At 44.0% G+C, this 27,544-nt stretch overlaps 4 protein-coding genes across 11 annotated transcripts in view; 1 reads left to right on the top strand and 3 right to left on the bottom strand.

Moving 5' to 3' along the window:
• The window catches only part of LOC114851272 (serine-aspartate repeat-containing protein F-like), a 3,635-nt gene extending 3,234 nt beyond the window's left edge, over positions 1–401 (bottom strand). The window contains exons 1-2 of the mRNA XM_055513483.1: positions 267–401; positions 1–68 (exon numbers count right to left, since the gene is read on the bottom strand). The exon at positions 1–68 is cut by the window's left edge and continues 228 nt beyond it. Coding sequence (XP_055369458.1) covers positions 1–58 — 58 coding nt within the window. The 5' untranslated portion in view covers positions 59–68; positions 267–401. The remainder of the gene's footprint in view (positions 69–266) is intronic.
• A 2,016-nt stretch (positions 402–2,417) lies between these two features.
• tlr2 (toll-like receptor 2) lies at positions 2,418–8,125 on the top strand. Its single transcript, XM_029142949.3, has 12 exons — positions 2,418–2,616; positions 3,795–4,073; positions 4,193–4,349; positions 4,417–4,566; positions 4,798–5,004; positions 5,085–5,207; positions 5,323–5,473; positions 5,553–5,717; positions 5,844–6,023; positions 6,104–6,244; positions 6,323–6,816; positions 6,950–8,125. The coding sequence occupies exons 1-12, from the start codon at positions 2,433–2,435 to the stop codon at positions 7,353–7,355; spliced, it is 2,637 nt and encodes an 878-aa protein (XP_028998782.2). The 5' UTR covers positions 2,418–2,432; the 3' UTR covers positions 7,356–8,125.
• A 2,407-nt stretch (positions 8,126–10,532) lies between these two features.
• LOC114851234 (oocyte zinc finger protein XlCOF6-like) lies at positions 10,533–20,508 on the bottom strand. 7 transcript variants are annotated; one of them, XM_055513407.1, is made up of 3 exons: positions 13,703–14,708; positions 13,581–13,669; positions 10,533–12,052 (listed from the first exon to the last, which is right to left on the bottom strand). In XM_055513407.1, exons 1-3 carry the CDS (start codon positions 14,400–14,402, stop codon positions 10,907–10,909), a joined length of 1,935 nt encoding a protein of 644 aa, XP_055369382.1. In that variant the 5' UTR covers positions 14,403–14,708; the 3' UTR covers positions 10,533–10,906. The 7 variants fall into 7 exon arrangements, with proteins under 7 accessions (XP_055369382.1, XP_040923904.1, XP_055369381.1 ...); XM_055513415.1 differs by having other exon boundaries at positions 11,915–12,052; positions 13,547–13,669; positions 13,703–16,766; XM_029142938.3 differs by lacking the exons at positions 13,581–13,669; positions 13,703–14,708 and adding exons at positions 17,388–19,492; positions 19,921–20,508 and having other exon boundaries at positions 11,918–12,052.
• Positions 20,509–21,045: 537 nt separating this feature from the next.
• LOC114851248 (serine protease FAM111A-like) lies at positions 21,046–25,402 on the bottom strand. 2 transcript variants are annotated; one of them, XM_029142965.3, is made up of 6 exons: positions 25,245–25,402; positions 25,069–25,132; positions 24,765–24,829; positions 24,444–24,503; positions 24,019–24,063; positions 21,046–23,497 (listed from the first exon to the last, which is right to left on the bottom strand). In XM_029142965.3, the coding sequence occupies exons 3-6, from the start codon at positions 24,822–24,824 to the stop codon at positions 21,764–21,766; spliced, it is 1,899 nt and encodes a 632-aa protein (XP_028998798.1). In that variant the 5' UTR covers positions 24,825–24,829; positions 25,069–25,132; positions 25,245–25,402; the 3' UTR covers positions 21,046–21,763. The 2 variants fall into 2 exon arrangements, with proteins under 2 accessions (XP_028998798.1, XP_055369469.1); XM_055513494.1 differs by lacking the exons at positions 24,019–24,063; positions 24,444–24,503; positions 24,765–24,829; positions 25,069–25,132; positions 25,245–25,402 and adding an exon at positions 23,656–23,708.
• Between the last annotated feature and the right edge of the window lie 2,142 nt (positions 25,403–27,544).

Below are 27,544 nucleotides of genomic sequence, written 5' to 3'. Positions count from 1 at the left end.
CGGCTCGAGTGGTGGTCAGAACGGAGCCGAGTGCCAGGAGAACAGCGAGCGCCTCCATGATGAGCAGCCTGGAACAGAGGGAACCGTTCATCGAAGCAGCAGGAATAGGAGGAAAAGCATTTCCTGATTTTACTGAAGATTCATTGATGTTTACTGATGATGATCTTCCTCATTTGCATTAGTTTAAATGCTGAACTAATATAACTGCATGTTTATGGCCTGCAGCAAAGTAAGATTAAAAGCAGTCATAAAAACGTTGTACTCACTTCAAATTCAGCTGAGCTGCATGTGAGCGTGGATGCTGCTCGTCTGCCTTTTATTCTGTACTGCAGCTCTTCTTCTGTCATTGCAGCATAACTGCATGGCGGCGCTGACGTCACGTGTTGAACATAAGAACTCAGCACATATTCCTTTGGCTCTGCCTTTTTGTGGTGGAGCAGAAGAAACAGTGTGTCTACGGTTTCCCGGCCTTTGTCGCGAGCGGTTTTGGGTTCCGTCGTCATTGTGTTGGGTTTTTGTTCAGAGATCTCGTTGCATTTGTGTGACGTCTGTTTTTATTCTTGTATTAACATATAACGTAGTTTACAGCATCATCTGATCTACAGCTGCTTGTTTTACAGCCTTTTATTGTGAAAATCTGGGTTGTGTTTTGTGTGTTTGCAGACACTGAGCATGTTCGTCAACACTGACGCATTAAAGCATCAAATCAAACACGTCAGCATCAGTTTCTGCCACGGCTGCTGTTGAATAAATCTAATTGAACGATTTTACTGCACAAATCAACCCACACGTTGTCAACGTTTAACTAGAGCCTGAGTGACTGAACTATAAACTATGTACTTGTTTACATAAGTAGCTTATTTCATAACATAACAAATGAATCTAAACTTTATTTGTTTGTTGGTTGTTTTGTTCATTTGTTTATTTATTTTCCTTGCGGTTCGTTCTGTCACATTTTAACATTGCTGGGTTTCGTCTACAATCATTTTGTTGTATTTATTCCACTGAGTTGTGTTGCACACAATGCAGTTGATTAAAGACAAATAAGAACAAAAAATTAAACATGTTGTTGTAACTTAACACTATTAATTGATTTCCACCTCATTTAGTTCTATTTAGCAAACGTTATTCTGTTCAGTTTACTTTAAAATAAAAATGTACTTAATTGATGCCACACTGGGACAATTTCACCTGTGGAGCGAATGTGAAGTCTTAGTCAAGGACACAGCTGGTTCCAGAAGCAGCTCCTGTGACGTCTGCGTCCTAACTGCGCTACAGCTCTGTTCCTTAAACCCATCACACGTGGAAAATGGCCTCCAGTGTTGTGCCTGCTGATATTTACAGAAAGCTATAGGAATGTTCCACGTCTTCAGCTTCAGTTCAACTTAACAGCACTTTCTACCTTTGAAATCACTATTGCATTAAACTACGTAGTTTCAAAATAATACAGCAATAAAATGCTAACAACCCTCCAAGTTCAGTTTTTTCAGTGTGAAGCTCATCCACTCTTCCACTGCAGCCGAATCAGTAGACGACAAACACACGACAAACACACAAGCACACGTTGAAGAAGGTAATATATGAGAGATACTCCCCAGATGTGTAGTACTAGTAGTAGTAGCAGTAGTAGTAGTAGTGGTAGTAGTGGTAGTATTATTAGTAGTGGTAGTAGTAGTAATAGTAGTAGTAGCAGTAGTAGTAGTAGTAGTGGTAGTAGTGGTAGTATTAGTAGTAGTGGTAGTAGTAGTAATAGTAGTAGTAGCAGTAGTAGTAGTAGTAGTGGTAGTAGTGGTAGTAGTAGTACTAGTAGTGGTAGCAGTAGTTATAGTAGTGGTAGTAGTGGTAGTATTAGTAGTAGTAGTAGTAGTAGTAGTAGTAGTTTTTATAGCAGCAGGATGTTTCTAAAGCTTCAGTTCACAACGTTTCATGTGCAGCTTGTGTCCATTTGAATCTTTAACATAAAATCCAGGTCAAGTCTCCAAATCCGCCTCTAACCCAGATTAGAAGAAGAGAAGAGCAGCCTTTTCTCCGTCTGCCTTTGAATTCTTCTACTGAATCTGCAGTTTCCAGTAACCTGCAGCACAAAGGTTCTGAAACCTAAAACCCATTATGTCTATAAAAACTTCTAGGTCCTATTTTAAGGCCTTTATTCTCCTGATCACAGCGTTTGAGCACCAGTATCACTGCTCACAGCAACAATGATGTGAGCAGTGGTGCCACAGACCAGTTTATGGAGCTCAGAGAGCGCACGGTTCATAGAGTTGATCTCATCCTGAGACTCAAACACCTTTCGGGTTCTCTGGTTCCGGCTCTGGGGCAGAAGCTCCAGTGCAGCGGTTTCTGTAATGGAGCAGGAACCACAGCCAAACTGGTGCCGCAGCGTTGAGTCGTGTTGAACCCTGAGGGTTGGACTCAAACCACAGCAGAGCAGCATGAGCTCAGCCTTTGGGCTAAATTTACTGCACTCGTTGTTGTCTTTACGGGAACACGCTGGTTTCTTCTCACTACCTCTTTTCACACTCGGCTGCAGCTTCAACCCGTCCAGCTACTTCCTGTGTGACACTCATCCTCCTCTGTCCTCTCAGCACATCGCTGTCACCTCGTGTCAGGGATCAGGTAAGGAAACGCACGCTGCTGCTTCAGTCACTGTGTATTTTATGTCATATCACAGCTTATGGCTCCACTAGTCGTCACGTGTCAGAGAACCGATAAGAAGGAAGTGCTTGAGTGTGAGGAAACGCTGGTCCTTCAGGGCCGTAAGACGCCCTGAGCGTCTGCGTCATTGTTCTCAGCTTCATTCAGTTCAACACAACACAAGAGCTGGATTTAAAGAAGGCAAACGTCTTAGTGTGGAGGCAACAGGAAGTCACAGACCCACTGTTATATTAGCTTATTAGCGCTTATTAGCGCTTATTAGCGGTGCGTCGTTTGTCTTGTTTCCCGTTCTCGAGCTTCTGGTGCCACAGCAGAGTTTACTATAATCATGACTCAGTCAGAAGGTGCAGATGAAGCTTCCACATTTAAGTTCTGACTATTGAGGCAAAGTGACTGTAACGTGTCTAGGTGTGTTTTTACAGTCTACCATCACAGACTGGAATAAAAAGTAGCATCAGAGTACGTTTCCACTGCAGCGAGATCATTTGTAATAATTGAACTTTATTGATCCCACATTGGAAAATCACTCTCAGCATTAAACCCATCTCCTGAGGAGCAGTGATACAACAGGCCACCAGCCGTCAGGCGTCACTCAAGGACACAGCTGATGCCGAGGCGGGGATCGAACCGCAAACCTTTGGCTTCCGAGGCGGACACGCTGCCAGGCCATTTCTCATTATTATTATGTTGAATGCCACTACCTACCTCACATTGAAGTGTAGAAATGCAGCTGTGGAGTTAAATAAATGAATAAATCTCACGTCAAGCAATAAAGAAACCAACGTTTGGCTCATTTGATACTAATCACATGTGTGTTTTATAGTGACAGATGAAGCATTGGTTCCATTTAGTCAGTTTTCATGCAGAACTCGATCCTCCGTGTGACTTTATAAGCCATCGTTGTGGTCGAGCTGCACGCGTTACAGGCGTCATCAGAGCGTCACCTCAGGCACAACAACAGAGGGACGACTTTAGCAGAGCAGACGTCCATTGTGTGATGAGCCATTTAAATTAGGGAGATGTGGTTTGGGAAACGTTTCTCTTTTATCAGATGACACTTCCTCTCTGAGTTGCTTTCACTTTTGTTGTGTGTTTGTCCACTTCTGCACATTTATTATTTCTCATCTGTCCAACTGTAGGATTTTATAAGATGGGACAACACGGCCCCCTCTACTTCACCTCCTTCCTCTTCTTCACTTCCCTGATCTGGGCTCAGCAGTTCAGCCCAAATGAGAACAAATCATCCTGCACTCGCTGTGACCTGCAGCTTGTGTGTAACTGCTCATATGGTGGATTCATTTTTGTTCCCATGGTAACCGAACGGGCCCTGACCCTTGATCTTTCCTTCAACAACATCACCGTGGTGAAAAGTAGCGACCTGGCAGACCACGCACTTCTGAGGGTCCTGAGTCTTCGTGGTGAGATGAGGGTCACTGGGTTTTGAAGAGATTAGGTGGAAGTGTCCCTCAATCAGCTGATCTGATCAAAACTACACAGATCACTCAGACTCAGACTCTTTCTTTTTCCTGTTCTCCAGGTAATAAATTGTCTGAGATCCATCTATCAGCGTTTGACCCCCTGTGGAGCCTGGAGGAGCTCGACCTTTCAGACAATGAGCTCGCTGTCCTCAGCAACAAATGGTTCAGTAAGCTAGCGGTTCTGCAGAAGCTCAACCTACTCAACAACCCATACAGGTAGTGACCTCTGACCCCAAGCCACCACGTAATGCTCAGACATGTTTGAACCTTGGTTTGTCCCCAGCTGCCTGGGCTCTCCTCCAGTGTTCCAGGGGCTGCTCAGGCTGAGGACCCTGGCCTTTGGAGGTTTTGCTCTGACTGAGCTTAAGAACGGGGATCTGTCTGGAGTCACTCAGCTGGACGAGCTCACTGTGCACGCCAACAACTTGAAAAGGTTGGAACTATGAAGACATGGATATGGCTGGAACATCAAACCATTTTCATAATAGGTTGAGCAAATTGTGGTTGGAAATAACAAAAATTTCAATGCCAAGTTATTATTTCAAGCATAGCAGTTTGTTGCTGTTTGTTAATTTAGCTAAAACATTATCTGCATGTGGGAAAGGCTGAAGACCAACCACTGAACCGTTTCCTCTTTGCTCATCCTTTGTCGTTGCTTTGGCAGCTACGAATCTGAAACTCTAGCAGACATCTGGCCGCTGGGTCGAGTTAGTCTGAGCCTCCGTGAAGCGTTTGTGACTGACATAGCTTTAGCCTCTGCAGTGCTCAGGGACCTGTCGCACCCTGAGACACCGGTCACTCTACAGGACATCCAGTTCAACACAAATCTGTCCTTTCAGCCCATCAAGGAGATGTGTGACAGGAGAGTCAGGTCTGGCCAAACACAATGCTAACACTGCTAATGCTAATGCCCCAATGGCAGACCACTGAGCCACTGGTGTCACTCTACAGGTACATGACATTTCACAACGTTTCTGTGTCTGATAACGGCATAGTGAACCTGCTGGTGGCCATGGATGGGGCTCCAGTTACCTTACTGTCTGTGCACGGCATCACACTGATGGGCCACGGCAGGTGGGAAACCAGTTTTACTCTCTTACCACTGCACTGGTTCTAAAACACACATCAGTCATTTCTTGTAACAGCCCAAAGAGATTTTGACCCATTTCCTCTGGCTTTGTGTTTGTAGGTGGGAAAAGGCCAGCTGGACCGATCACAAGAGTATCGATGAATTCTTTTTACAAAACGCTGTGGTGCTGGACGTCTTCCAGTTTGTGTCATTACTAGAGCTCAGGTTTTTGCTGCAGTACCCAAGGAAGGTGTCAGTCATCAACTCTAAGGTAACCGAGTCACTGCTGTAGTGCCACAGAGTGATTGTCCAACAATCTCCCCACAGCGACCGCAACTTTTCTTCTTCAGGTGTTTGTGATGCCGTGTAACACGTCCCGCCTGCTGACCAACCTGCAGTACCTGGACCTGTCTGACAACTTGCTGACTGACATGACGGTGACGGAGACCCTGTGTGACGGAGACGGCTCCATGAAGGACCTTCGAGTCTTAAACATCAGTGGAAACGCTCTGAAGGTGCCTTGACAGAGCAAGTGCCGCCTCATGTTTGGGGCTCGTCCTATGTTCCTGTCATAGCAGACACACCAGCTATTTAACAATAAATGAAGCCGTTTTGTCTGCCTCTGCTCCACCATGGTCCAGTCTCTGTCTCTGATGAGCAACCTGGTCAAGAGACTCTCCAAACTGACCCTTCTGGACATCAGCAGAACCGGCTACAGCTCCATGCCTCAGCACTGCACTTGGCCCGTCACATTACGACTGCTGAACATTTCTATGGCAAAACTCAGCACCGTCACTTCCTGTCTGCCCAGGTCTCTGGAGGTACTGCTTGTGGACTATGCAGCCTTGATCCTAGACAGGGCACCATCACAATACAACACTAAAGTCACTGTGATGTACAGGTGTTAGATGTGAGCAGCAATGATCTCAAAGAGTTCACTCTGGACCTGCCTGCCCTGCGAGAGCTCCACCTATCTGGAAATAAGTTTCTGAGGCTGCCCCCAGGACGTCTGTTCCCCAACCTGGAGACACTGACAATACAGGTACGTTACAGCAGTGTCAGCTTGATTCCAACAATCCATTGGTACTTTCCACTGTGACCTCTGTGTGATCTTCCACAGTCAAACACATTGAACATGTTTGGCCATTTAGACCTTCAGTCATTCAGACGACTCCGGAACCTGCAGGCGGGTGAGAACAAGTTTGTCTGCTCCTGTGAGTTTGTTGCCTTCTTCCAGTCCAGCATTAAAGGAGGTGGAGACGTCCATTTAACAGATGGCGAGCAGCGCTACGTCTGCGACTCTCCGCTCTACCTGCAGGGGGCGCCCGTGGGTGGGGTCCGCCTGTCTGTCTTTGAGTGTCAGCGGGTTTTGTTCGTATCGCTGAGCTGTGGGGTGGCGCTGTTTGTTGGGGTTGTGCTGTGCGTGCTGCTGTGGCGGCTCCACATCGTCTGGTACCTCCGGATGATGTGCGCGTGGCTCAAGGCCAAGCACAGCTCCCACCGGCCCTGCCGACCCAAAGATGCGCTGCTGCCCTTCGACGCCTTCGTTTCATACAGTGAGAGAGATGCTTGCTGGGTGGAAAACTTCTTGGTGCCTGAGTTGGAGAACCCAAGGTCAGCTCACATCTTTTGCCATGTTTCAGTTCCAGCTCTTAGATGTAGACAGTTCCACCTTGTGGCCATTTACTTTAACTAAACAATGAGGTCCACGTTTACTACAAACAGAACCTGTTTTCTGCGTCTGCAGGGAGACAGATGAGGCGTCTGGAAATCCCAAATCCTCCCGTCCGCTGAACCTGTGCCTTCACAAACGAGACTTCCTTCCTGGTCAGTGGATTGTGGACAACATCATGAGCGCCATGGAGCGCAGCCGGCAAACCGTCTTCGTGCTGTCTGAGAACTTCGTCCAGTCTGACTGGTGCCGCTACGAGTTGGACTTTTCCCACTTCTGGCTCTTTGATGGGAAGGCCGGCAGAGAGGCAGCCATCTTGATCTTGTTGGAGCCACTGTCCAAGGACGACGTCCCCAAACGGTTTTACAAGCTGCGCAAGCTCATGGGCTCCACCACTTACCTGGAGTGGCCTCAGGACGAGGAGCGCAGGGGGGAGTTCTGGAGGAGCCTCCGCTGCGCTCTGAGGGGAGACGAGGACTGAAAGCTAAGCTAAAGCTGCCATGGAAACAAATAATGTAACAAAAAGTAAGACAAATGGAGGAAAAGTCAAATTTCAATAACATACAAACTTTTATACTCATTGGCAGCTGAAGGTGCGTCACATCATGATAAAAGCAAATAATTAATATGGTAAAATCAGGAAACCAGAACAAGGTTGAGTATCACTCATCTGCACACTGTTCCATGTGTAACCGGTTGCATTCTGCGTTGTGTAGTTTTAAATATTGACTCACAGCTGGGATTCAGAACTGTCCAGTTTATTCTGGTAAAAAGAACAAAACAACCCACACCAGGGTAAATGTCTGCCCTCTCTCCTGTTCCTAAACGCACCGGACACAAACATGAAGCTAACGTTAGCTTTGTACAACTTCAAGCTAGCGGTATCGACCAACAGAACTAAACGAAAAACAATGTCTGGGTTGTAAAGTTATTGACATACTGTGCATGTATAAAACAATAATGACAAAATGAGATAACAAATATAAACAATCTGAACAACACTTAATATAAAACTATTGGATATATAATATATTGTGTATATAAGTGAAACAGCACCCACCTCTCCCACTGGAGTCATGAGGAAAAGGGGAGAGTTATGGGGTGCAGCCAACATTTATCCCCAATATGAAATGTGAAGAAGAAAGCAAGAGCAGGGTTTTCTATCATGTATTATAGACATAATAGTATTATTGTATGACTACAATCAGATCTTGTGTAATTCTAACAATATAAAAATATGACCCAGTTACACGCACGGTGCAACATGTGATTATTTCTTCTGTGCACAAGTTTCCTTTGAACAGTGACTGGACAGAACTTAATTTATATATTTATGAAGCAATGTAAGTTTCTTTAGTTGTGGTTGAATGAAGAACCTGGGTGGAATGTGAAAATGTTCTAAAGGTTCCAAACAAGGACAAAACGTGTTGAATGTTATAAGGTGGGGAGAGAATCTGAATCTGGATGAACAGCTGGAACTAAACCTGTTCAACAGTACCGCTGTCAGCACCAGCGCCAGGAATCGCAGTGGATTTTACTTCATTGAAAAAGAAACTGAACGGCAAAGAGTTTGGCTTGGACTCACAAATGTACAAGCAGAAATTGAACAAAGTTCAAGGAGCTGCTGTGATTCCAGAGTCAAAGCAAGGAAACGATTCGCTGATGATTCATCAGTAACATTGCAGAAAATGCTGGCACTCAACATATGGTTATCGTAAACTGCCTATAGAATTCTGTCATCAGATGAATCAGACACGTGTAAAATAAATGAGACAGCACTCAACGCAAACAAACATCCTCAAAGTATCTTCTCCACTTGCAGATGACAGAAAAGAAAACAGCGATGCCTCAAAAAAAATGGTTGAAATGAAGTGAAAAACATTTTAAAGCAAAGCCAAATGTATTTTGGACAGAGTCTCCCATAATATTCAACAATAATGAAGCCCAACCTCTTCCTGGATGTTATTGACCTGTTAAAGATCAGCTGTGGTGAAGTAGCTGCTATTTTCACCTCCTCTCTGCTTAAATAAAACCCATAACTTCCTTTACTACAGGACAAGCTCCCAGCTCACTTTAACCAGTGGGGTCTCTGCTTGCCTGGCAGAGCAGTTGGTGGTATATACTTATATCTCTCATACAATATAGGAGGAATTCAGAAGGAAAAAGTCTTCATAAGTGAGTACTGTGGGGTTTTGTACAGCTGCTCAGCCAGTTTAAACCACTGTGGGTAATAAACAGCTGATTCATCAGTTTTCAGTGTTGACCTGCTGTCTCTAAAGATGGTGAAGTGACCTTTGACTGATCGAGAGTAGCTGCTGTCATGACTGCAGTCCTTCTCCAGGAGCCTGTTGGACCCAGTGCTGTTGTAGTGGTAACTCCAGAGCCAGTACAGGTCACTGCCGGGTTCTCCAGGACTTTAAACAAAAAAGTCACATGTACCTGAGTGGTAGTTGAAGATATGTATGAATGGAGAAGTCTGATTAAGGCCAGGTTCACAGTGACATCCTGGCATCTCAACCTCACTGTGATAATAATAGTGTCTGGTGTATATTTTTTAACTTTTAGTACCACCTGGTGACTGGAAGTGGGAAATTAAGCTATTATATTTTAGTTATTGAATGCTTTTTATTGTGTTTTATTTTTTACAAGTGAGTTGGCCGGTTTCCTTCTTGACTCACATTTTTCATTGCATTGACTGAGCACCTGCACATAACAAAAGGAAAAGGAGGCGATGGGGAGAGGCCTGGAGCGGAGGCTGCTGGAAGTGGTGCAGTGGAAGAGGGCGGTGTTGAGGGAAGTAATAATAAAAATAAACCAATCTGAATTTGTAGCTGATTGCACAAACAATAAAGCTACAAAAGCCGATGTGTGTAAGCTTTGCAATGTCTAGATATGATTTTATTTACTTTTATTATTATATTACTATTATTACTAGTGTTATTATATTACTCACACAAAAACAGGGTTGAGAAACACAGTATCGGTTAACTAAATTTACTGTAACAGAACTGATACTGTATTTCCCAACCCTGTCCACTGCAGGACAATTAAAAGCTTTCTGTGTTAATAAAGTTTTTTAAAATAGGAAAAAAAAGTACTAGTTTATTGCGCGATTCCAACAAAGCGAGAACAAGAAAGGATATACAATCATGTGTGCCTGGCCACAAAAAAGTGAAATCCAGTCTGGGCCCGTAATGCCTCAAACACAAGAGTCACACCGGCTCAGACACCAGGTCAACAAGGTCCGGTGTGAGGGAACCAGGGCAAACTTTGCTCTCTCCAGGTTGGAGGAGAGTTCCTGCCCCAAGTGGAGGAGTTCAAGTATCTTGGGTTCTTATTCTCGAGTGAGGGAAGGAAGGAGCGTGAGATTGACAGCGGCTGAAATGAGCTTCCTCCGCAGGGTGGCTGGGCGCTCCCTTAGAGATGAGGTGAGGAGCTCTGTCACCCAGGAGGAGCTCAGTAGAGGCGCTGCTCCTCCACATGGAGCGTAACCAGCTGATGAGGCTCAGGCATCTGGGTCTAAAGCCTCCTGGACCCCATGGAAACAGAGGTTGGAGGGCAACACTGTAACAAGTTAACCAACTATCAGAACCACAGAAGGGAGTGACAAAGCAGTACCACCTATAAGAAGTACATACATATTTCTTTCAACCAACGATCACATTAGTCATAACTTAAGCTTTATTTTATTTAAAACCTTTGCAGTTTACACAAATGTATTTATTCACGTCAATAGTCTAATTGTATTTTCTACAGCTGTCTCTGGGGTTTGTTCTAGTGGTAAAGAGGCAGGAAGCAAGAAATGCATTTTACTGTGTACACAACTTACAGTTTGACTCCCTGGTGTGACATAAACAAGCTTCAGTAGCTCAACTAATATAGTTAATAACACAAAACTTCGGACACAGTCTCTATTAACAAAAACATCCTCAAAGCATCAGTTCCACCTGCAGACCATAGGAAACAACAGTACTCTTAACAAGGGGAATTTAAAAATATACAATTATTAAAGGATAGAAATGAAAAGATGACTCATTCCATGGTCTTCTCTGACCTCTGACAGTCTGCCTGGCTTTTTTTATGAGCTCTTACTTGAGCTCTTTGAGTGAAAACCTCCCCACACTTGCCACATCTGTATGTTTTTTTTTTCCTGGCATGAGTTGGTTTGTGTTTTTTTAGTTGACTTCTACAGGTGAAAGTCCTTCCACACAGGTCACAGACCCACGCCGGTTCCCCAGCGTGAGTCAGACGGTGAGTATTTAGGCTACACTTCTGGCTGAAGGTTTCGCCACATCGGTAACAGATACATGCTTTTTTTCCCGTACGAATTCGCAGGTGATGGTTTAGTGATCCTCTCTGCTTAAAGGTTCCTCCACAGCCATGACAGCTGTACGGCTGGTCCGCAGTGTGACTTTGCCTGTGTACTTTCAGTGCGCATCTCCAGGTAAACGTTTGTTCACACTGGTGGCACCTGTACGGCGGTTCTCCAGTGCTACGCAGCTGATGAGCTTTCAGGCTGGTCTTCTGAGTGTAGGTTTGTCCACACTGGTCACAGCTGTATGGCCGGTGTGCAGTGTGAATCAGGCAATGATATTTCAGGCTACTCTTCTTAGAGAAGATTTGTCCACACTGGTCACAGCTGTATGTCTGCTTTCTAGTGTGAACCAACTGATGTGCTTTCAGGTGGGCCATCTGAGTGAAGGTTCTTTCACACTGGTCACAGCTGAATGGCCGTTCTCCAGTGTGAATCATCTGATGAGCTTTTAGGCTATACTTCTGAGCATAGGTTTTTCCACACTGCTCACAGGTGTATGGTCGTTCTCTGGTGTGAGTCAGTTGATGAGCTTTTAGGTGGGACATCTGAGTAAAGGTTTTTCCACACTGCTCACAGCTGTGTGGCCGTTCTCCAGTATGAGTCAGCAGATGAGCTTTTAGTTGACACTTTGCTGCAAAGGTTTTTCCACACTGGCCGCAGCTGTGTAATTTTTCTCCAGTATGGACTTGCAGGTGAGACCTTAGGCTAGTCCTCCAAGCAAACGTCTTCCCACATTGATCACATCTGTGTGGTTTCTCTCCAGTATGAATATTCTGATGACACTTTAGATGCGATGGTGAAGGGAAGGATTTCCCACACAGGTGACAGGCGTGAGGTTTCTTTTTTTTTCTGTTTTCATTTTCCTGCAGAGACAGAGAGAGAGGGTTAGATTTCATGATGAGCAGAGCTGCCAACATAAAACGTACAATATAGAAGAAAACTGACTGTTGTGTACAAGCGGCAAAACTCTTTCTAGGTAATTAACATTTACTTCGTGTGGTTGCTTTGCTACTGTAAAGACCTGCTATAAACATCATCTCCACAGATTAAGTAAACAGTGTCACAGTATGTGTCACTATATTGACCACATAGATGCAGCATTTAGAAAAACATGTTCAAGCAGAACAGCTTTGCATGAAGTAAGAAGCTACAAAGTGTGTAAAGTCAGATGTTACTTACTTCAGATCTGACCTTTAGCTGTTAAGTTACAAACAAGGTTCATTGCTTTCACTGTAACTGACATTGTTGTGAAATAACACAGCATCTGCTATAACAGCACTTACTGTGACACCTGTGTAAGGAGAAAACCACATTATGCAACAGAGGTGTAGTAGCGCTACCAAGGACACTACAACTACGGATAAAACAGGAGCGGAGGAGTGCAGCCTTTGCAGAGAAACCTGACCTGAAGTGAACCAACTTTAGAAAGCGGAGCCCAGAGTGTAAAGGCAGAACAGATGTGTCCTTGCTTCGTTTGAGATCATGATTGGGTGAAGATATGAAAAAATAATAATGAAAAACACCCTAAAAGGTCAAGAAGATGATCTAATGTCCCACCCCCTGAACCACAGGCACACAAGGTGCTGTCGTAACCAGTATTTGCAGTCTGTCCTGGGAGGTTCACTGTGTTTTGTCACCTTTTTTGTGGAATAAACACTTATTTGCTGCTCTGGACTTTTTTGGAAGTTTGCTGTTTGGACTTAACCAGGTTTTGGGGATGACTGTTTTGGACTAGGTTTATTTTTCACCTTTTGAGATTTGTTCATTTCTGGAACTTGTGGATTTGGATTTTGTCAAAGGATAATTTACACCTTATGGATTTACAAAGATCAATCAGATTGGAATATTTAATTGAAAGTCTTTGTTGTCAGTCACGACAATAATTCATATCATTTTATTTCGAGGTTTAAGATAATATATTTTACTATATAATAATGACTCTGAAAACTGTGCCTTTATTTTGAGGATCACATTCTGTAAGGTTGAAAGGGCTGTTGGACATGGACTTCTGGCCTGATATCATTGCGCTCAGTGCCTAAAGCAGTTTATATAGATTTGTACTTGGTAAAAAGGGCGTAAAAGCGCCTGCAGTATTATCTCTTTATGAGGAACCATTCAATCAAATTAAAATGATAAGACACCACTTTGGGAGTTTGTTCAGACGGGACACTACATTTGCATCTTCACTGTAAATATGTGATGGACCAGTAGTACATTTTATAAATACCATAATATATAAAATGCCCCTTAGAACACACTGACTGCATCTTTTACCACAAAGTGTCATCATTTAGTTTCCTCCAGCTTTAATCTACAACAGAATAAACCTGGTCACAGAACCAGCAGAGACACCGAACCTTTGACATCTGTCGGCTACGCATCACCACTGACCGGTTCATCTGTGGGTCCGGCGAGGTTCTGCTCATTTGTTCCCCCGCTGTGGTGGTTCTGGTTCTGCTCATTTGTTCCCCCGCTGTGGTTCTGGTTCTGCTCATTTGTTCCCCCGCTGTGGTGGTTCTGGTTCTGTTCATTTGTTCCCCCGCTGTGGTGGTTCTGGTTCTGCTCATTTGTTCCCCCGCTGTGGTGGTTCTGGTTCTGCTCATTTATTCCTCCGCTGTGGCGGTTCTGGTTCTGCTCATTTGTTCCCCCGCTGTGGTGGTTCTGGTTCTGCTCATTTGTTCCCCCGCTGTGGTGGTTCTGGTTCTGCTCATTTGTCCCCCCGCTGTGGTGGTTCTGGTTCTGCTCATTTGTTCCCCCGCTGTGGCGGTTCTGGTTCTGCTCATTTGTTCCCCCGCTGTGGCGGTTCTGGTTCTGCTCATTTATTCCCCCGCTGTGGCGGTTCTGGTCGCTAATATCCAGATCTTGGGTTTCCTCTTTAACGTCGCTCTTGAGGTGGTGCTGGTCATAGTTTATGACATCAGAGTCCTGGTTCTCCTGCTTCACGCCGCTGCTAAGAGGATGCTGGTCCACAAAGTCCGGGTCCAACTTCTCCTCCTTTACCAACTGACTGTACTGATCCTGGTCGGTAAATTCCTGGTCCTCGTATTTTATTCCGAAGTGTAACTGACCCGGATCCGTCGAAACCGATTCGTGTTCCTCCTCTTTTATTTCGGTCTTGTAATAAAACGGGTCGATAAAACCCGGATCCGCGTCTTCCTGCATTTCTTTCTCGCCCTGGTCGATTAAACGCAGGTTTACACCTGAGGCCGCCATGTTGTCTTCCTTCGTCGCTACACGTCACGAGTCTCGCGATAGTCCAGTGTTCACGTTTTAAAAATAATTTTTTAGATGTATTACGATGGAGGAAAATTAATCAAAAGACGAGACGATGAATTTGTGTTTTTTCCTGTGTCACGTGTGACATTCTGGTCAGCGCTTTGTTTATCAAGGCAACACTTTTGTTTTCTTTCAGATTCAAGTCATTTTAAATTATTAAGAGCGGATTTAATTGATTCTCCCGTTGGACTTCAGTCAGTGTTTGCTTATCGCTACTCCTGTATTTTTTTAATAGCTGATAATTTTGGCAAAAAAGCTTCAATCCATTTTATTTATATATATTTACATTTTTTAAAGCCATTGTCTTTTCACTTCTATTGTCATTCATACATAAGTTACACGTTTTGTATACACTGGAGACCATCGTGGATTTTTGCCACGCTCATTAAAAATGCAAAAAAATCATCATACTTTTTTTCACATTTCTTTGTAAATCACCTAAACAACTCAGACCTGCCCAAAAGCAAACACGTAGGACGAGGGTCGAGTTTTTGGAGGAGGGCGTAAAGGTTAAGGGCTGAAGGACTCCGGGTGCTTCACCAGACGCCCCACTGCAGTGTTGTCATGTGTGTATTAGGCCACTGGCACATATTGTAAAATACAACAGGAACCTAACAAGTACAAACTAAATATTTCTCACAGGCTTTTCAAGTTTGTCTCGTCTTATTCTGTTGACTGTTCAATATTTCACATTTCACGTTTAACCCTATATCATTATCCGCGCAAAAGTATTCACATGATTTTTAATATGTTGCATTTTTCTTTTTTGTGTGTCTCCTGTCTGGCAGTTCAACAAGCAGCATGTATTAGGCTGAATATCCTATTGTGATGAACAGTTTTGCTTTTGCAAGATTATATGAGAAAAATATATTCTCTAATTTATCATGTGTTGTTATATTTTGATCAAATTTTATGACAAGTACTTTTTAATGGGTATATTATATGTCGGGTAGAAATAACACGGCAATAGAGATGGTGTAACCTTTTATAGCAATAGTGTTCTAGGGTTAATAAAGTTTTTTTTAAAGCGTAGCTCTGGTTTCATTGATCGGGGCGAGCGGGAAATAAAGGAGGAAGACTCAGATCTGCCTTTTGTGGGACAGATGTTCTGATTGCTCCTAAAGTCTTACAGCTCAGGGTTTATGCGACTACAGCTGCTCATTTTGGTATCGAACTGCCACAAGTTGTAAATACTACTTAATACCACCTTTTATAGGCTGTGATGATGTCATGACTAGTCAAGTTAATATTTTCTTAGCAAACGTAGTCATCTTTAATCCTCTATTGTCATGATGCAGGATTCAGCAGATGACTCATCACAGCAGCTTCATGTTTGTTTCTAAATATGTTTACGTGTCTGCTTGAAACTGCATGAGTGATGAGAACTAAAGTATAGATTGTATAACATACAAAATGCCGCCTAATACTGATAATGAGTAATCAGAGAAAACAATGTCTCCAAGGGGATCAATAAAGTATGACTTATCTTACCTTCATCTGATCACTGTCTGTACCTTCTGAGACCAGTTTAAGCTAAAGTTCATCATCACACTCATCGTGTCACTCACAAATGCAGATTGCAGCAGGAATCAAACCCTCATTACGTCACATTAAATAAAGGATTAAGATTTATCTATTTAATTTAAAACAAACTAATTAAGAGAAATGTGATTATTTAATAGTCATGTTTGCTCTACTACTGCTGCTTCTGCAGTTTATTTGGAAAAGAGGCAGGACGCGAGAAACACATCTAACTGGAGCAAAATTTACAGTTTGTCTCCCTGGTGTGACAATAGTTCAGAGCACATTGTTTAGTGAAGACGCGTTTCATCAAAAAAAGAAAAGGAATGCAATTTTTAAACTTTTTTTAACGAATTGAAATCAAATTTCAGACATAAATAAAGTCAATTCTAATTTGGACAGTCTCCCGTAATAATGAAAAGGCCAGCTCTCTGATCTAAACATCACTGGATGCTGCTGATCTTACTAACATGACTTTTTTCCAGGTTTCTTCTCCGACCTCTGTAGAAGCTCTGAGGCAGTGCAGCTTTATGACCCTTTCAAGGTAAACCTTCCCCACATTGGCCACAGCTGTGCAGTTTGTCTTCAGGTCGTGTCAGGTAATGGATGTTAAAATCAGTTTCACAACATCGACATTGTTTAGAGCAGGATGATCTCCAGTGTACACAAATCTGTGCTGCTTAACTGAACCAATGGTAGCGGAACCTTTAACACATAGTAAAGAGCCTTTCACTTGTAAGAACTTGATTTTACGTTAGTAGTAACATAGGTTGGTAAAAGCCTCACACCGGCTGATGTCATGGTAAAGCCAACGTTCTTCCACATAGCTGATGTATATTTTTCTTTCCATTTTCTTTTTCCTACAGTGACACAGAGTCATGATAAGCAGAAATGGCAACACACTAAAAACTAGTGACTCCTGTAAAGGTTGGTTAATATTAGAAACTTAAATAAAACGTAGGTGCTTTGTAACATCAGAACTCTCCAAGTAATTAACATGAACTATATCTGGTTAATGAGGTTCAATCTGGACCAGTGATGTGAGGTGAAGTTAATGGCTGATGAGGCCTCTGGAGTCAGAATTCACTCTATGAATCGCTTCATAGCAGCAACACACAACAAACGGCGCTAATTTCACCTGTTCCTTAAATGTGTTCTGCACAACTCATTGTCATTGTGAACAAAAGTATATTTAAAATTTTGACCCTCAGTGAAGTTTTACGTTGATTTTAAATTTTAAACTTCAAATTCTGCTTTAATCAGTTTTACAGGTTTGCTCCTCACAAGGATGAGAAAAACAGAAAGAAAAATCACTCAAGCTTAAAATTTTCATTTAAAACACTATTTATTTTACTTCGTATCATCCAGTTGATCAAAACTGAAAACAATGTGTGGTCTCACCTTTATTTGTAAATGAAGTCCATGCGCTTGTCCTTCTCCACGAAAAGCTCTGTAACCTTATTGTAAAAGTCCTCCTTGTTTTCTTTTAATTTCAAAAGTCTCTCAGCCTCAATAGAGATGATCGGCAGTGAGGACAGTTGTCCTGGATCTGTCCTGTTGCGACTGTAGGCTTTTACTCTTTTCAGTGTGGACATCTCCACTGTCGCTGTTGTAGCTGGTACGGTGAGAGCCAGCTGGAGGAACTTTGTCGCCTCTGGAACAGTCTGTAATAAATCTTTCTGGGCCAAAAAGCCGAGAAGCTGTCCAGGAGACTTACATGCTTTCCTTACGATCTGTGAGCTGTACAGTCCGATGAGATCAGCCTTTAGTCTCACAAAGTCAAAAAACCTCGCATATTTTGACAGGCATTGCAGTTTGTCATCAACATTTTGTGAGATTTTGTGAAATTTAGTCCAATCAAGCAAATCAAGGAAGGAGAGTTCAGTGAAGTGGTCGAACCTGGCTCTCATTTGAGCAATGACGTTGTTCAGAATGTTAGAAAACATCCTTCTCCTCTCATCTCGGACCGACCGCTTACTCCCACTTTGTGTCAGGCCGAGTGTAGAGCACTTCTGCTCAAACTGCTCATAGAATGTGTCAAACTCCTGTCTCATGCCTTCAATTACTCCAACCGTCTCCTGGATTCGAGCACAACAAAATTCAATGTCCATGACTTTGTTTTGAAGCACTTTAAACAAAGCATCCGTTTCAATGAAAATGCCCTCGTATGCCATGATTAGGAAGCACGTTGATGTTTTTGACAGCCACTGTTCGTATCCTGCAGCCATCATTAAGGTGTCATTGTCCCAGCTGTCGGGGTTCTCGCCGATATCATGGAACACAGCACGCAGATCTGACAGATACGTGCTTATTATCTGCAGCCAGCGGGAGTTCGTGCTCCATCCAGTGGCTGCTGCGCTCGGCAAACGTCGCTTCATAACCTGGTCCAATAAACTGGTGCGCTTCGTGGACTGGCTGAAAAATGTGCCAAGACCCTCGACTGATTGAAAGAAGGCTCTGCTCGCGGGTAAACAGTTTGCAGACTGCATCAGCACCAGGTTCAGGTTGTGTGCGTAGCAGTGAGTAAACATGGCCTCAGGCGCCTTCTCCCGAACTCTGGCCTGCACCGCGTCAAGCTCGGCCGTCATGACGACGGCGCCGTCATATGTTTGAGCCACTAACTTTTCAACACACTTGTATTCCTCCAACACTCCCAGGACGAACGCCGCTACAGCGGGGGCTCGTCTGTCGCTCACATCAGTAAAGCCCAAAAACGCCTCCTTCACCTCACAGGCGTCACTCTTTAAAACCACATAGCGCAAAATGGCAGAAATCTGCACTTTGTTTGTCTCATCTACTTCTACAGCAACAAATTTGGCTGCATTGATCTCTTGTTTAATATCATTTCTGATCAAATCACCAAGTGCTTCAATAAGATGATCCTGTATTTTGTCTGACAGGCCAGAAAACACAGTGGATGTTTCCAAATGTCGGGCTAATTGCTCATCCTTCGCTGCAAATGCGTGTAACAGCTCCACAAAGTTACCGGCATCCGAGGAGCTGTTACGGCCAAACGGCAGCCGCTGCTGTGCCAGGAAGCAGGCCGCATCGATGAGGGACCTCAAAAGCGCTCGGTTTTCCTTGACCTTTGCATTGTGGACGCTAACGTTCAGCCTCCGCTGCTCATTCAGTGCCACACTGATCCTTGGGACTCCAAATGTTTTTAAAGTAATCTGGTTTTGAATGTGAGCGGTGGATCTTTCGTGTTTGCTGAGGCTTCTGGGTAAGTTTTTTATATCACAATATCCAGTGTTGGTCCAGACGTTATCACAGGTTGAGAACAACAGGCAGGGAAAACAGTAGAGTCGGTTTGTGGCCGCACAGCCGCACAGCCAGTCTTTGCGGGTGTACCAGTCCATCTGAAAGGAGCGAGTTGTCTTCTGCCCCGTGGTTTGAAACAAACCTTTGAGCTCCGGCGTTGGTCTTCCATCACTTATCAGCTTTTGTTTTGACTTAAAGTCCAGTTTTGAAAATCTTTTAAGCTGAGATATGTAACTCTCCTCCACCTTCAAAGTCAGAGAAAAAAAAATTTTAAAGCACTTTTCATACACGTAGAACAAATTAATTATACCAATATTAAAAACCAAAGTTTTATAAGAGTTGGAAAAAAAGACATTTTAACAAAAGGTACATTTTGAGTTTCTTCTTTTAAATATCAAGGCTTTTTGCAGCGCTCAGGACTTCAGGCTGTTCCAGAGACGGTCATATAATGAAAAGACTAACTTCAGGAATAAATGAGAGACTTGTGATTTAGACTTAGAGGAGCTGAGGGTTCTAGAAGGCTCACAGGGTACAAGCACCTCTCATAAAACCATTAGGTTCTTACAGTTTTGATCTAGAACCAGAATAGAACCTAAATAAACCGGTCACACGGAACCTCGAGACTTTGGGCTGGTTATGAACCGTTTCCATTGGTAAAAGCATCAGCACCGACCTGTTGGTCTGTGGGTCCAGCGGGGTCGCAGCTCCGGTGGTCCTGGTTCTGCTCATTTATTCCCCCGTTGTGGTGGTTTTGGTTCTGCTCATTTATTCCCCCGTTGTGGTGGTTTTGGTTCTGCTCATTTATTCCCCCGTTGTGGTGGTTCTGGTTCTGCTCATTTATTCCCCCGTTCTGGCCGCTAATATCCAGATCTTGGGTTTCCTCTTTCACGTCGCTCTTGAAGTGGTGCTGGTTTAAAACGTTCTGGCCACAGTCCATAACATCAGAGTCCAGGTTCTCCTGCTTCACACCTCTGATACAGTGATGCTGGTCTACAAAGTCCGGGTCCAACTTCTCCTCGTGTCTGTACTGATGCTGGTCGGTGAACCCGTAGTTCTGGTCCTCTTTTATTCTCACTATTAACTGACCCGGGTCCATCAAATACGGATCCAGTTCTTCTTCTTTTACTTCAACCTTGTAGTCAACCGGGTCAGTAAAACCCGGATCTGCGTCTCCCTCCATCATGTCCCAATGTTTTGGTCGATACTCATCTCTGTGTAAAGCCGCCATATTGTGCTTGTTATGTTCTCGCTGAGTCTCGCGATAACGTGGTGCTTTTTTAACTTTATTGTCCGTAGAACGCTCGGTCCGTGTACACGGAAAGACGAACCATTTCAACTCCACTACTCTTACTATTTTTTTTTGTCCATGTTAAAATAATATTTTTACATAGTAGCTTAACGCTAAAACAGACTTATCCAAAAAAAGCTTCTTTTCGTGTTTTCAGTCCTGAACCTTAGAACATGCAGGGCCAGATCATATCCCATAAGTCAGATAAACATGGTCCCAGGTTGATTATTACATGGATACAATATTACCAGAACCAACACAACTAGACGATATTAAATTAGCAAACTCAACTGATTACATGATAATTATGGACTTCAGCTCAATTATGATGAGGTTTGGACAGATTTTCTTGTTCATGTTTCAAGTCCTCCCAATGTGACGTGTAACAACCTCCGTAATGAGCAAGACCCAACTGATGCCTGGAGTCACTTTAATCCAGGTGTAGCACAGTTCACATCACCTCCACTTAGAAAGTAAAGTCAAGAATCAAACATTGCTTAACAACAGAGCGCCTATTGTGCCATTTTTCCATTTAATTCAGTTTTATTTACATAGTGTCAATTGACAACATAGTTATGTCAAGGCACTTTACACAACTTGATGATTATCATGATGTTTCCTGTAGTATAGTTGCAGCCACTAAATGACCACTGTGTCATATAACTACATATTAAACCACAACCCAATAAATTACACAAATAAATATTGGAAAAAAACAGCTTTGAATCACACGTGAAAACTAAATATCCTCAGAAGTCTTCAATGCTGAACCTTCGGGTATAGATGGTGATACTTTCTAGAGAATGGTGCAACATATCCTCAAGGTAAACAACAACTTCAAACAAACGTGTGATAATCAAATCTCAATTGCGACACTTGATGCAGCAATTATAAAAATCTCTCTTCCAAAAGCCCCGGTTCAGATGATCTCTGGATTTTTAAACACTTTTGGGAGGATATCAGAATTACAAACCTTCTTAGAAATGTATTCCAACCATAAGTAAGAGTTATAGTCATTTTTACACTGTACATTCTTTGTTGAATGTTGAGTATTATTTTCACCTTTGGAAACATTTTACGCAGATTTCTTCAAACTGTAAAAACAATATAAAGTAGATACGATAAATACATCATAATAGGTTTAGGCAAACATAATTAAACAGGAAGTCTGACAGTGTCCACTGAACAGATAGACGTTATTAAGTCATTACTCAGTGTCCATTGGCTCTTAGGGCTCAAGGACCTTCCTTAAGTACTCGTTTTTCTTTGCTTTCTCCTCGACTCTCTTCAGCAGCTTATCATCTCCCTTTCTCCTCAACTTACTCACAAAGTTCTCAAATATAGCAAGCAGAGGATGGGCATACTCTAACACACTGTGTGTGTTGTTGGTAAACTCGTAGGTGAATCCTGCTGAGTGCAAACCAAACACGTGGCAGTGAGCATCAAACACTGGGGAGCCAGAGGAGCCATGATACATGAAGGTGTTGTAGGTCGCTGTATCGTCAGCCTTACTTCCACCCATCATGATGTTTTCAATGCCTTGGTCACTGATAAGTTTAATGATTGTTTTAATAACAAACGGGTCGTCCTTGTATAGATTTAAATGCTCAAGGACAGCCTCCTCCCTTCTCTCTTTCTCAATGATGCATGTAGGATCCATTTTTTTAACCCCTCCTCTCGGGTGACCGATGAGACAGGCTTCTCCGTTCTGAGGGACTGGACCAAATATCTCCAGGAGACCTGGAGGAACAGTCATTTTCGATTTTTGGGAGTTTAGGTTGTGTTTCCGGCCATCGGGGTTCAGCTCAAGTACGGCGTAGTCTAAGTCTAAGTCTAAGTCGACCAGGTCTTTCTTACAGCTAAAGTTGTAGAACTTAGATTGTGGCTCAGGTTCCTCATAATTAAACAGAGCAAACACATTGATTCGCTCTGGCAGCTTCTCCCCTTCAACACATTTTTTAAACAAATGTGCGTTCGTTAGGATAAAGTTATCAAACAGAACGAAGCCTGTTCCTTGACATTCATTTTCAATAACCAGGTTACAGACCGACCTGCCCAGATCCAGCAGCTTCCTGACTCTGTGGACCTCACTAAACGACTGTTGGATCTTTCCAAAGTTTTCTTTCCTCAGCGTCAACGCCTTCTGAAAAGAATCCCCTGTGAATCTACTCTGCATCTGCTTCTTGAGCTCAGGAAACTGCTCACGCAGTATTTTATAGACTTCCTCAGTGTTGTAATCACTTCTCTTTTCCAGTACTTCTTTGACGCTGACTCCACTCTGCTGTGCTGCTTCTAAGATGGCTGAGGGGCCACGCTTGTGTTGGGCCTCAGACGATGCACCTGGGCTTTCCTGACCCTTCTCATCATTTTCTCTCTTATTCAGAGGAAGACATATCTTAAACTCCTTGTGATGTAGGCTGTCGACTCTCTGTTTACAGTTGGTCAGCGTGTCTGGATTCTCATTGTCGGACAGGGTGAAATCACCAAGATCATCAACGAAGCGGCCGTCATTGTTCACAGCTTCCTCCACAGTCATGCCCTTAACACCATAAACACACAGATACTTGTACTGTCTGAAAGCTTTGCTTCTAAAAAGCTCCTTTGTTTTGGTGTTGAGGCCTCCTAAACTGTCTATGTAGAAGACAGAGTAACTGGCTCTGGCAGATACAGGTTGGTAATGCTGCTGTTTGATCTCTTCAACCTGTTCTTGCTTCTGTGATATGATCAGACATTCACCCTCCTCGATACAAGAACAGGGGAAGTGAGTTGCAATAACAGTTGCCTTGTCTTCTCTTCCCAGCTGAATTATAATGTTTTTATCTGAGACCTGTTGAAACATGTTCTTATAATTGACATGTGACTTGATGGCGTCCAGCACTGAGCGAGGTTGATCACAGTCGATGGTGTATGTTTTACGGTCAGTGCGCTTGAATTTCACCTTGAATTGATGCAAATGTTCCCCCTGCAGGAATTCAAAGCAAAAAAACATTGGTTGTATTTTAATATCCATCCATCCATCCATCCATCCATCCATCCATCCATCCATCCATCCATCCATCCATCCATCCATCCATCCATCCATCCATCCATGCATCCATACATCCATCCATGCATCCATACATCAGTTCGTCCATCCATCCGTCCATCCGTCCATCTGTCCATCCATCCGTCCATCCATCCATCCATCCATCCATCCATCCATCCATCCATCCATCCATCCATCCATCCATCCATGCATCCATACATCAGTTCGTCCATCCATCCGTCCATCCGTCCATCTGTCCATCCATCCGTCCATCCATCCATCCATCCATCCATCCATCCATCCATCCATCCATCCATCCATCCATCCATCCATCCATCCATCCATCCTTCCCTCCCTGATTCCGGGGCTGGAGCCCATCCCAGCAGGCTGAGGGCGAGAGGCAGGTACACCCTGAACAGGTCGCCAGCCTATTGCAGGGCGTATTCTGCATCACTGACCTTCAAATCTGCATTCTCTTCCTTAACGTTTGCTTGAAAGCTTGTCTGCAAAAAACATGTCTGTAGATTAGACTATGTATGTCACACATTATATGATTCATAGAGTATAACTGGTCTGGTACTGTTTGCATCTGGGACCATGTACAGTTAACTGTGTTTTTTAAAAGTGTTTTTGACTAAAAAACAAGGAACGTTAATATTATCAAGCACCCTCAACCCAACATGTCTGTCTTTTTAGTGTCTTTCATCAGTTGGACCATTTCTAAACTGGACTTTCATTATCTTGCATGACTTGGAGAATTCAAATATAACATTGTTAAAACAGCAGATACAAGTTATTGTACTATAAACATTTGTCTGCATTTCAATGACTGGTGCCTAAGCTGAAGCCTGTAGGAGCCTGGCCTTTATTTACAGTGACTCACCTCAGCTGCACTTGGCTCTGACTTGTCTGTGTTGGTCCCATCGCTACAGGAAGACTGGTCCTGATTAAACATACACAACATTTACATGTCTGTATTAACTTCAGCTGCACAACAGATGTTTGTTGTTGTTGTTATTTGTGGAACAGGAAATTAACACAGTGACGGAGACCTTGAACCCACTGTTTGGTTCAGTTTGGGCTCTGCATTTGCAGAAACATAAAGTCCACTTTAACCTCAACAGAAAAATGCTGTAAAAATGTAACAAGAATGGATTCCAATTACGAATCAGTACTAAATACCAAATTAAACATAATTACTCACTTTACTTTTCATAAAAGACCTGATGTCCTTTTGTCCTTTACTTGTTCTTCTGGGTGGCATTTTTGCTGATCACCGTCATAAGGAAGTAAAGTGATGAATCAGTGACGTGTTCATGCAGAGGTGTATTTGTCCAAATGAAGCTCAGTGACCAAAGAAGAAGTCTGTTTAAAGCTGGTTAGTACCTTTACAAAGTTACTGTGCATCATGACTGACAACAACCAAATGATGGCAAATCATTTCATCATATGCAGTTGAACCTGATCTGACACTGATTAACACCATGAATCATATAGAAAAGACTCACAGAAACACAGCAGTAGCTTCACTCAGACCTTCAGGACGAGACTCAAAGCAGCTCTGGACACAATCTAAAACAGCAAACACAGTCAATCTGTGTTATAGACCCAAAGGAAACATGTAATGGTTTAACTATACAGTAAAACCACTATAACATAACTACGAGATGAAGAAAGCTCTAACCTGAACCTTGATGTCTGCTCTGCGAAATGGCGCTGAGTTTGAGAAAAGACAGAAAAAAGTGGGATGGTGACTGGGTGGAGTCATCTCATGTTTCAGACATTTTAACCCCTCACAGTCCAGCTGATAAGATCGGAGCATGACGCCATGTTGCTTCCTCTGGCACTCACTTCAACTTCTCCTTTCTCGTTCAGGCTCTTCACAAAGTTCTCAAACACAATGAGGAGAAGTTGGACAAACTCAGTCACACTCTTGTACTTGTTATAGGGAAATCCTCCTGTGTGCAAACCAAAGCCACAACCATTAAACACTGGAGACCCACTGGGCCATGATACATGCAAGTGTTGTAGGTCGCTACCTGATCTGCAGTCATAATGCCATTAATGTCTGTCTGTTTGAGGCCATTGATAATTTTATGGGTGTTGAAAGGATGGAATGCTTTACTAACATTCTCTTTCCTGAACTGATCCATTTAGTTTAACTTGATTCGACATCATGAATCATATTGTAAATTTCTTTCTTAAACAGATGCTGACTCACAGAAACTCTGGCAGGAACTTCACTCAGTCACGTGACCCCTATGTGACCTGCCCCACCAGAGACGACAAAACCCTGGATTTACTCTATGCCAACACCAAAGAGGCCTACGCTGCATCCTCCCTCCCACCGCTGGGCAGAGCTGACCACAACATCCTGCATCTCCTGCCTGTGTATAAACCTGTTGTACACAGGCAGCCGGTGGGTGGTGCCCCGCACAGTGAAGAGGTGGACAGCTGAGAGCGAGGAGGCTCCCAGGGACTGTTTTAACACCACTGTGTGGACGGAGCTCTGCGACCCACATGGGGAGGACATTAACGCAATAACAGACTGCGTAACGGGCTACATCAACTTCTGCTGTGAAAACACCGTTCCCACCAGGCGGGTTCGGTGGGTCACCTCTGATATTAAAGCTCTGCTAAAGGAGGAGAAGAGAGCATTTAAATCAGGAGACAGGGAGGAGCTGAGGAGGGTGCAGAAGGAGCTGAGGAGGAAAATCCGTGAGGGGAAGTCCAGCTACAGGAGGAAGATGGAGGAGCAGCTGCAGCAGAACAATGTCAGTGAGGTGTGGAGAAGCCTGAAAACCATCTCAGGCTTCAAAGCTCCACACCCACAGGCTGAGGGGGACCTGAGCTGGGTCAACGAGCTGAACTCACACTTTAATAGGTTTGACCAAGCACCCACTCACACCTCCCAGCAGCTGCCTCCGAACCTCTTGTCACCTCACACCACTGGATTACCAGCCCCCACAGCCCTTCACACCTTTACACAAAGCCCTCTACCCTCAGCCCTGACGACACACACTGAGTCACTTCCTCAACCCCTCACTTCACACCACACTGAGACACTCCCTCAACCCCTATCCTTCTCCAGCACCCAGGTGAGAAGTGAGAAGGTCAGGAAGATCAAGGCCAGGAAAGCAGCTGGACCAGACGGCATCAGCTCCAGACTCCTTAAGTCCTGTGCAGGCGAACTGTGTGGAGTTATGGAGCATGTCTTCAACCTGAGCCTCAAACTGAGGGTGGTACCACAGCTCTGGAAGACCTCCTGCGTGGTACCAGTGCCCAAGACACCGCACGCCAAAGACCCCAGCAGCTTCAGACCAGTGGCTCTGACATCACACCTGATGAAGACACTGGAGAGACTGGTCCTGGGTCACCTCCGCTCTGCAGTGGGAACCTACCTGGACCCGCTGCAGTTCGCCTACCGACACGGCATAGGAGTAGACGACGCCGTCATCTTCCTCCTACATCGAGCCCTTTCCCACCTAGAGAAGCCCGGCAGCACTGTGAGGATCATGTTCTTTGACTTCTCCAGTGCCTTCAACACCATCCAGCCGGTGCTTCTGAAACACAAACTGGAGGAGGCTGGTGTGGACCTTCATCTGACAGAGTGGATTATGGACTATCTCACAAACAGGCCTCGGTTCCTGATCAATGCAGGGAAAACGAAGGAGATGGTGGTGGATTTCCGCAGACAGCAGCCTGCTGTCATACCACCGATGCACATCCAGGGAAGGGACATTGAGAGAGTGGACTCTTACAAGTACCTGGTTGTGCATCTGACCAATAAACTGGACTGGACTCATAACATGGATGCACTGTACAGGAAGGGTATGTGTGGTCTGCTGGAGCAGCAGCATCACAGTGAGGGACAGGAAGAGACTGGACAGGATCATCAGAAAGTCCAGCTCGGTCCTGGGCTGCACTCTGGACACGGTGCAGGAGGTGGTGAGAGAAGGGTCCTGGCTAAACTGACATCCATCA

Source organism: Betta splendens, chromosome 2 (genome assembly GCF_900634795.4).
Source record: "Betta splendens chromosome 2, fBetSpl5.4, whole genome shotgun sequence".
Taxonomy (NCBI): Eukaryota; Metazoa; Chordata; class Actinopteri; order Anabantiformes; family Osphronemidae; genus Betta; species Betta splendens.
Note: the sequence above shows the minus strand (reverse complement) of the source record. Positions and strands in the feature narration are given on the sequence as shown.

What these genes read in the sequence shown, in the direction of transcription:
- tlr2 (XM_029142949.3), top strand. Translation starts at nt 2,433, where the DNA reads ATGAGCTCAGCCTTTGGGCTAAATTTACTGCACTCGTTGTTGTCTTTA. An exon ending in GTCTGCCCAGGTCTCTGGAG is followed by an intron (nt 6,024 to 6,103) that starts GTACTGCTTGTG and finishes TGTGATGTACAG; the next exon opens with GTGTTAGATGTGAGCAGCAA. An exon ending in CCTGAGTTGGAGAACCCAAG is followed by an intron (nt 6,817 to 6,949) that starts GTCAGCTCACAT and finishes CTGCGTCTGCAG; the next exon opens with GGAGACAGATGAGGCGTCTG.
- LOC114851248 (XM_029142965.3), bottom strand. Translation starts at nt 24,824, where the DNA reads ATGCCACCCAGAAGAACAAGTAAAGGACAAAAGGACATCAGGTCTTTT. An exon ending in CAGAGCCAAGTGCAGCTGAG is followed by an intron (nt 24,064 to 24,443) that starts GTGAGTCACTGT and finishes TGTTTTTTGCAG; the next exon opens with ACAAGCTTTCAAGCAAACGT. An exon ending in AAGAGAATGCAGATTTGAAG is followed by an intron (nt 23,498 to 24,018) that starts GTCAGTGATGCA and finishes GAATTCCTGCAG; the next exon opens with GGGGAACATTTGCATCAATT.
- LOC114851234 (XM_029142938.3), bottom strand. Translation starts at nt 20,475, where the DNA reads ATGGCGGCTTTACACAGAGATGAGTATCGACCAAAACATTGGGACATG. An exon ending in CTGGACCCACAGACCAACAG is followed by an intron (nt 19,493 to 19,920) that starts GTCGGTGCTGAT and finishes CTGACTTTGAAG; the next exon opens with GTGGAGGAGAGTTACATATC.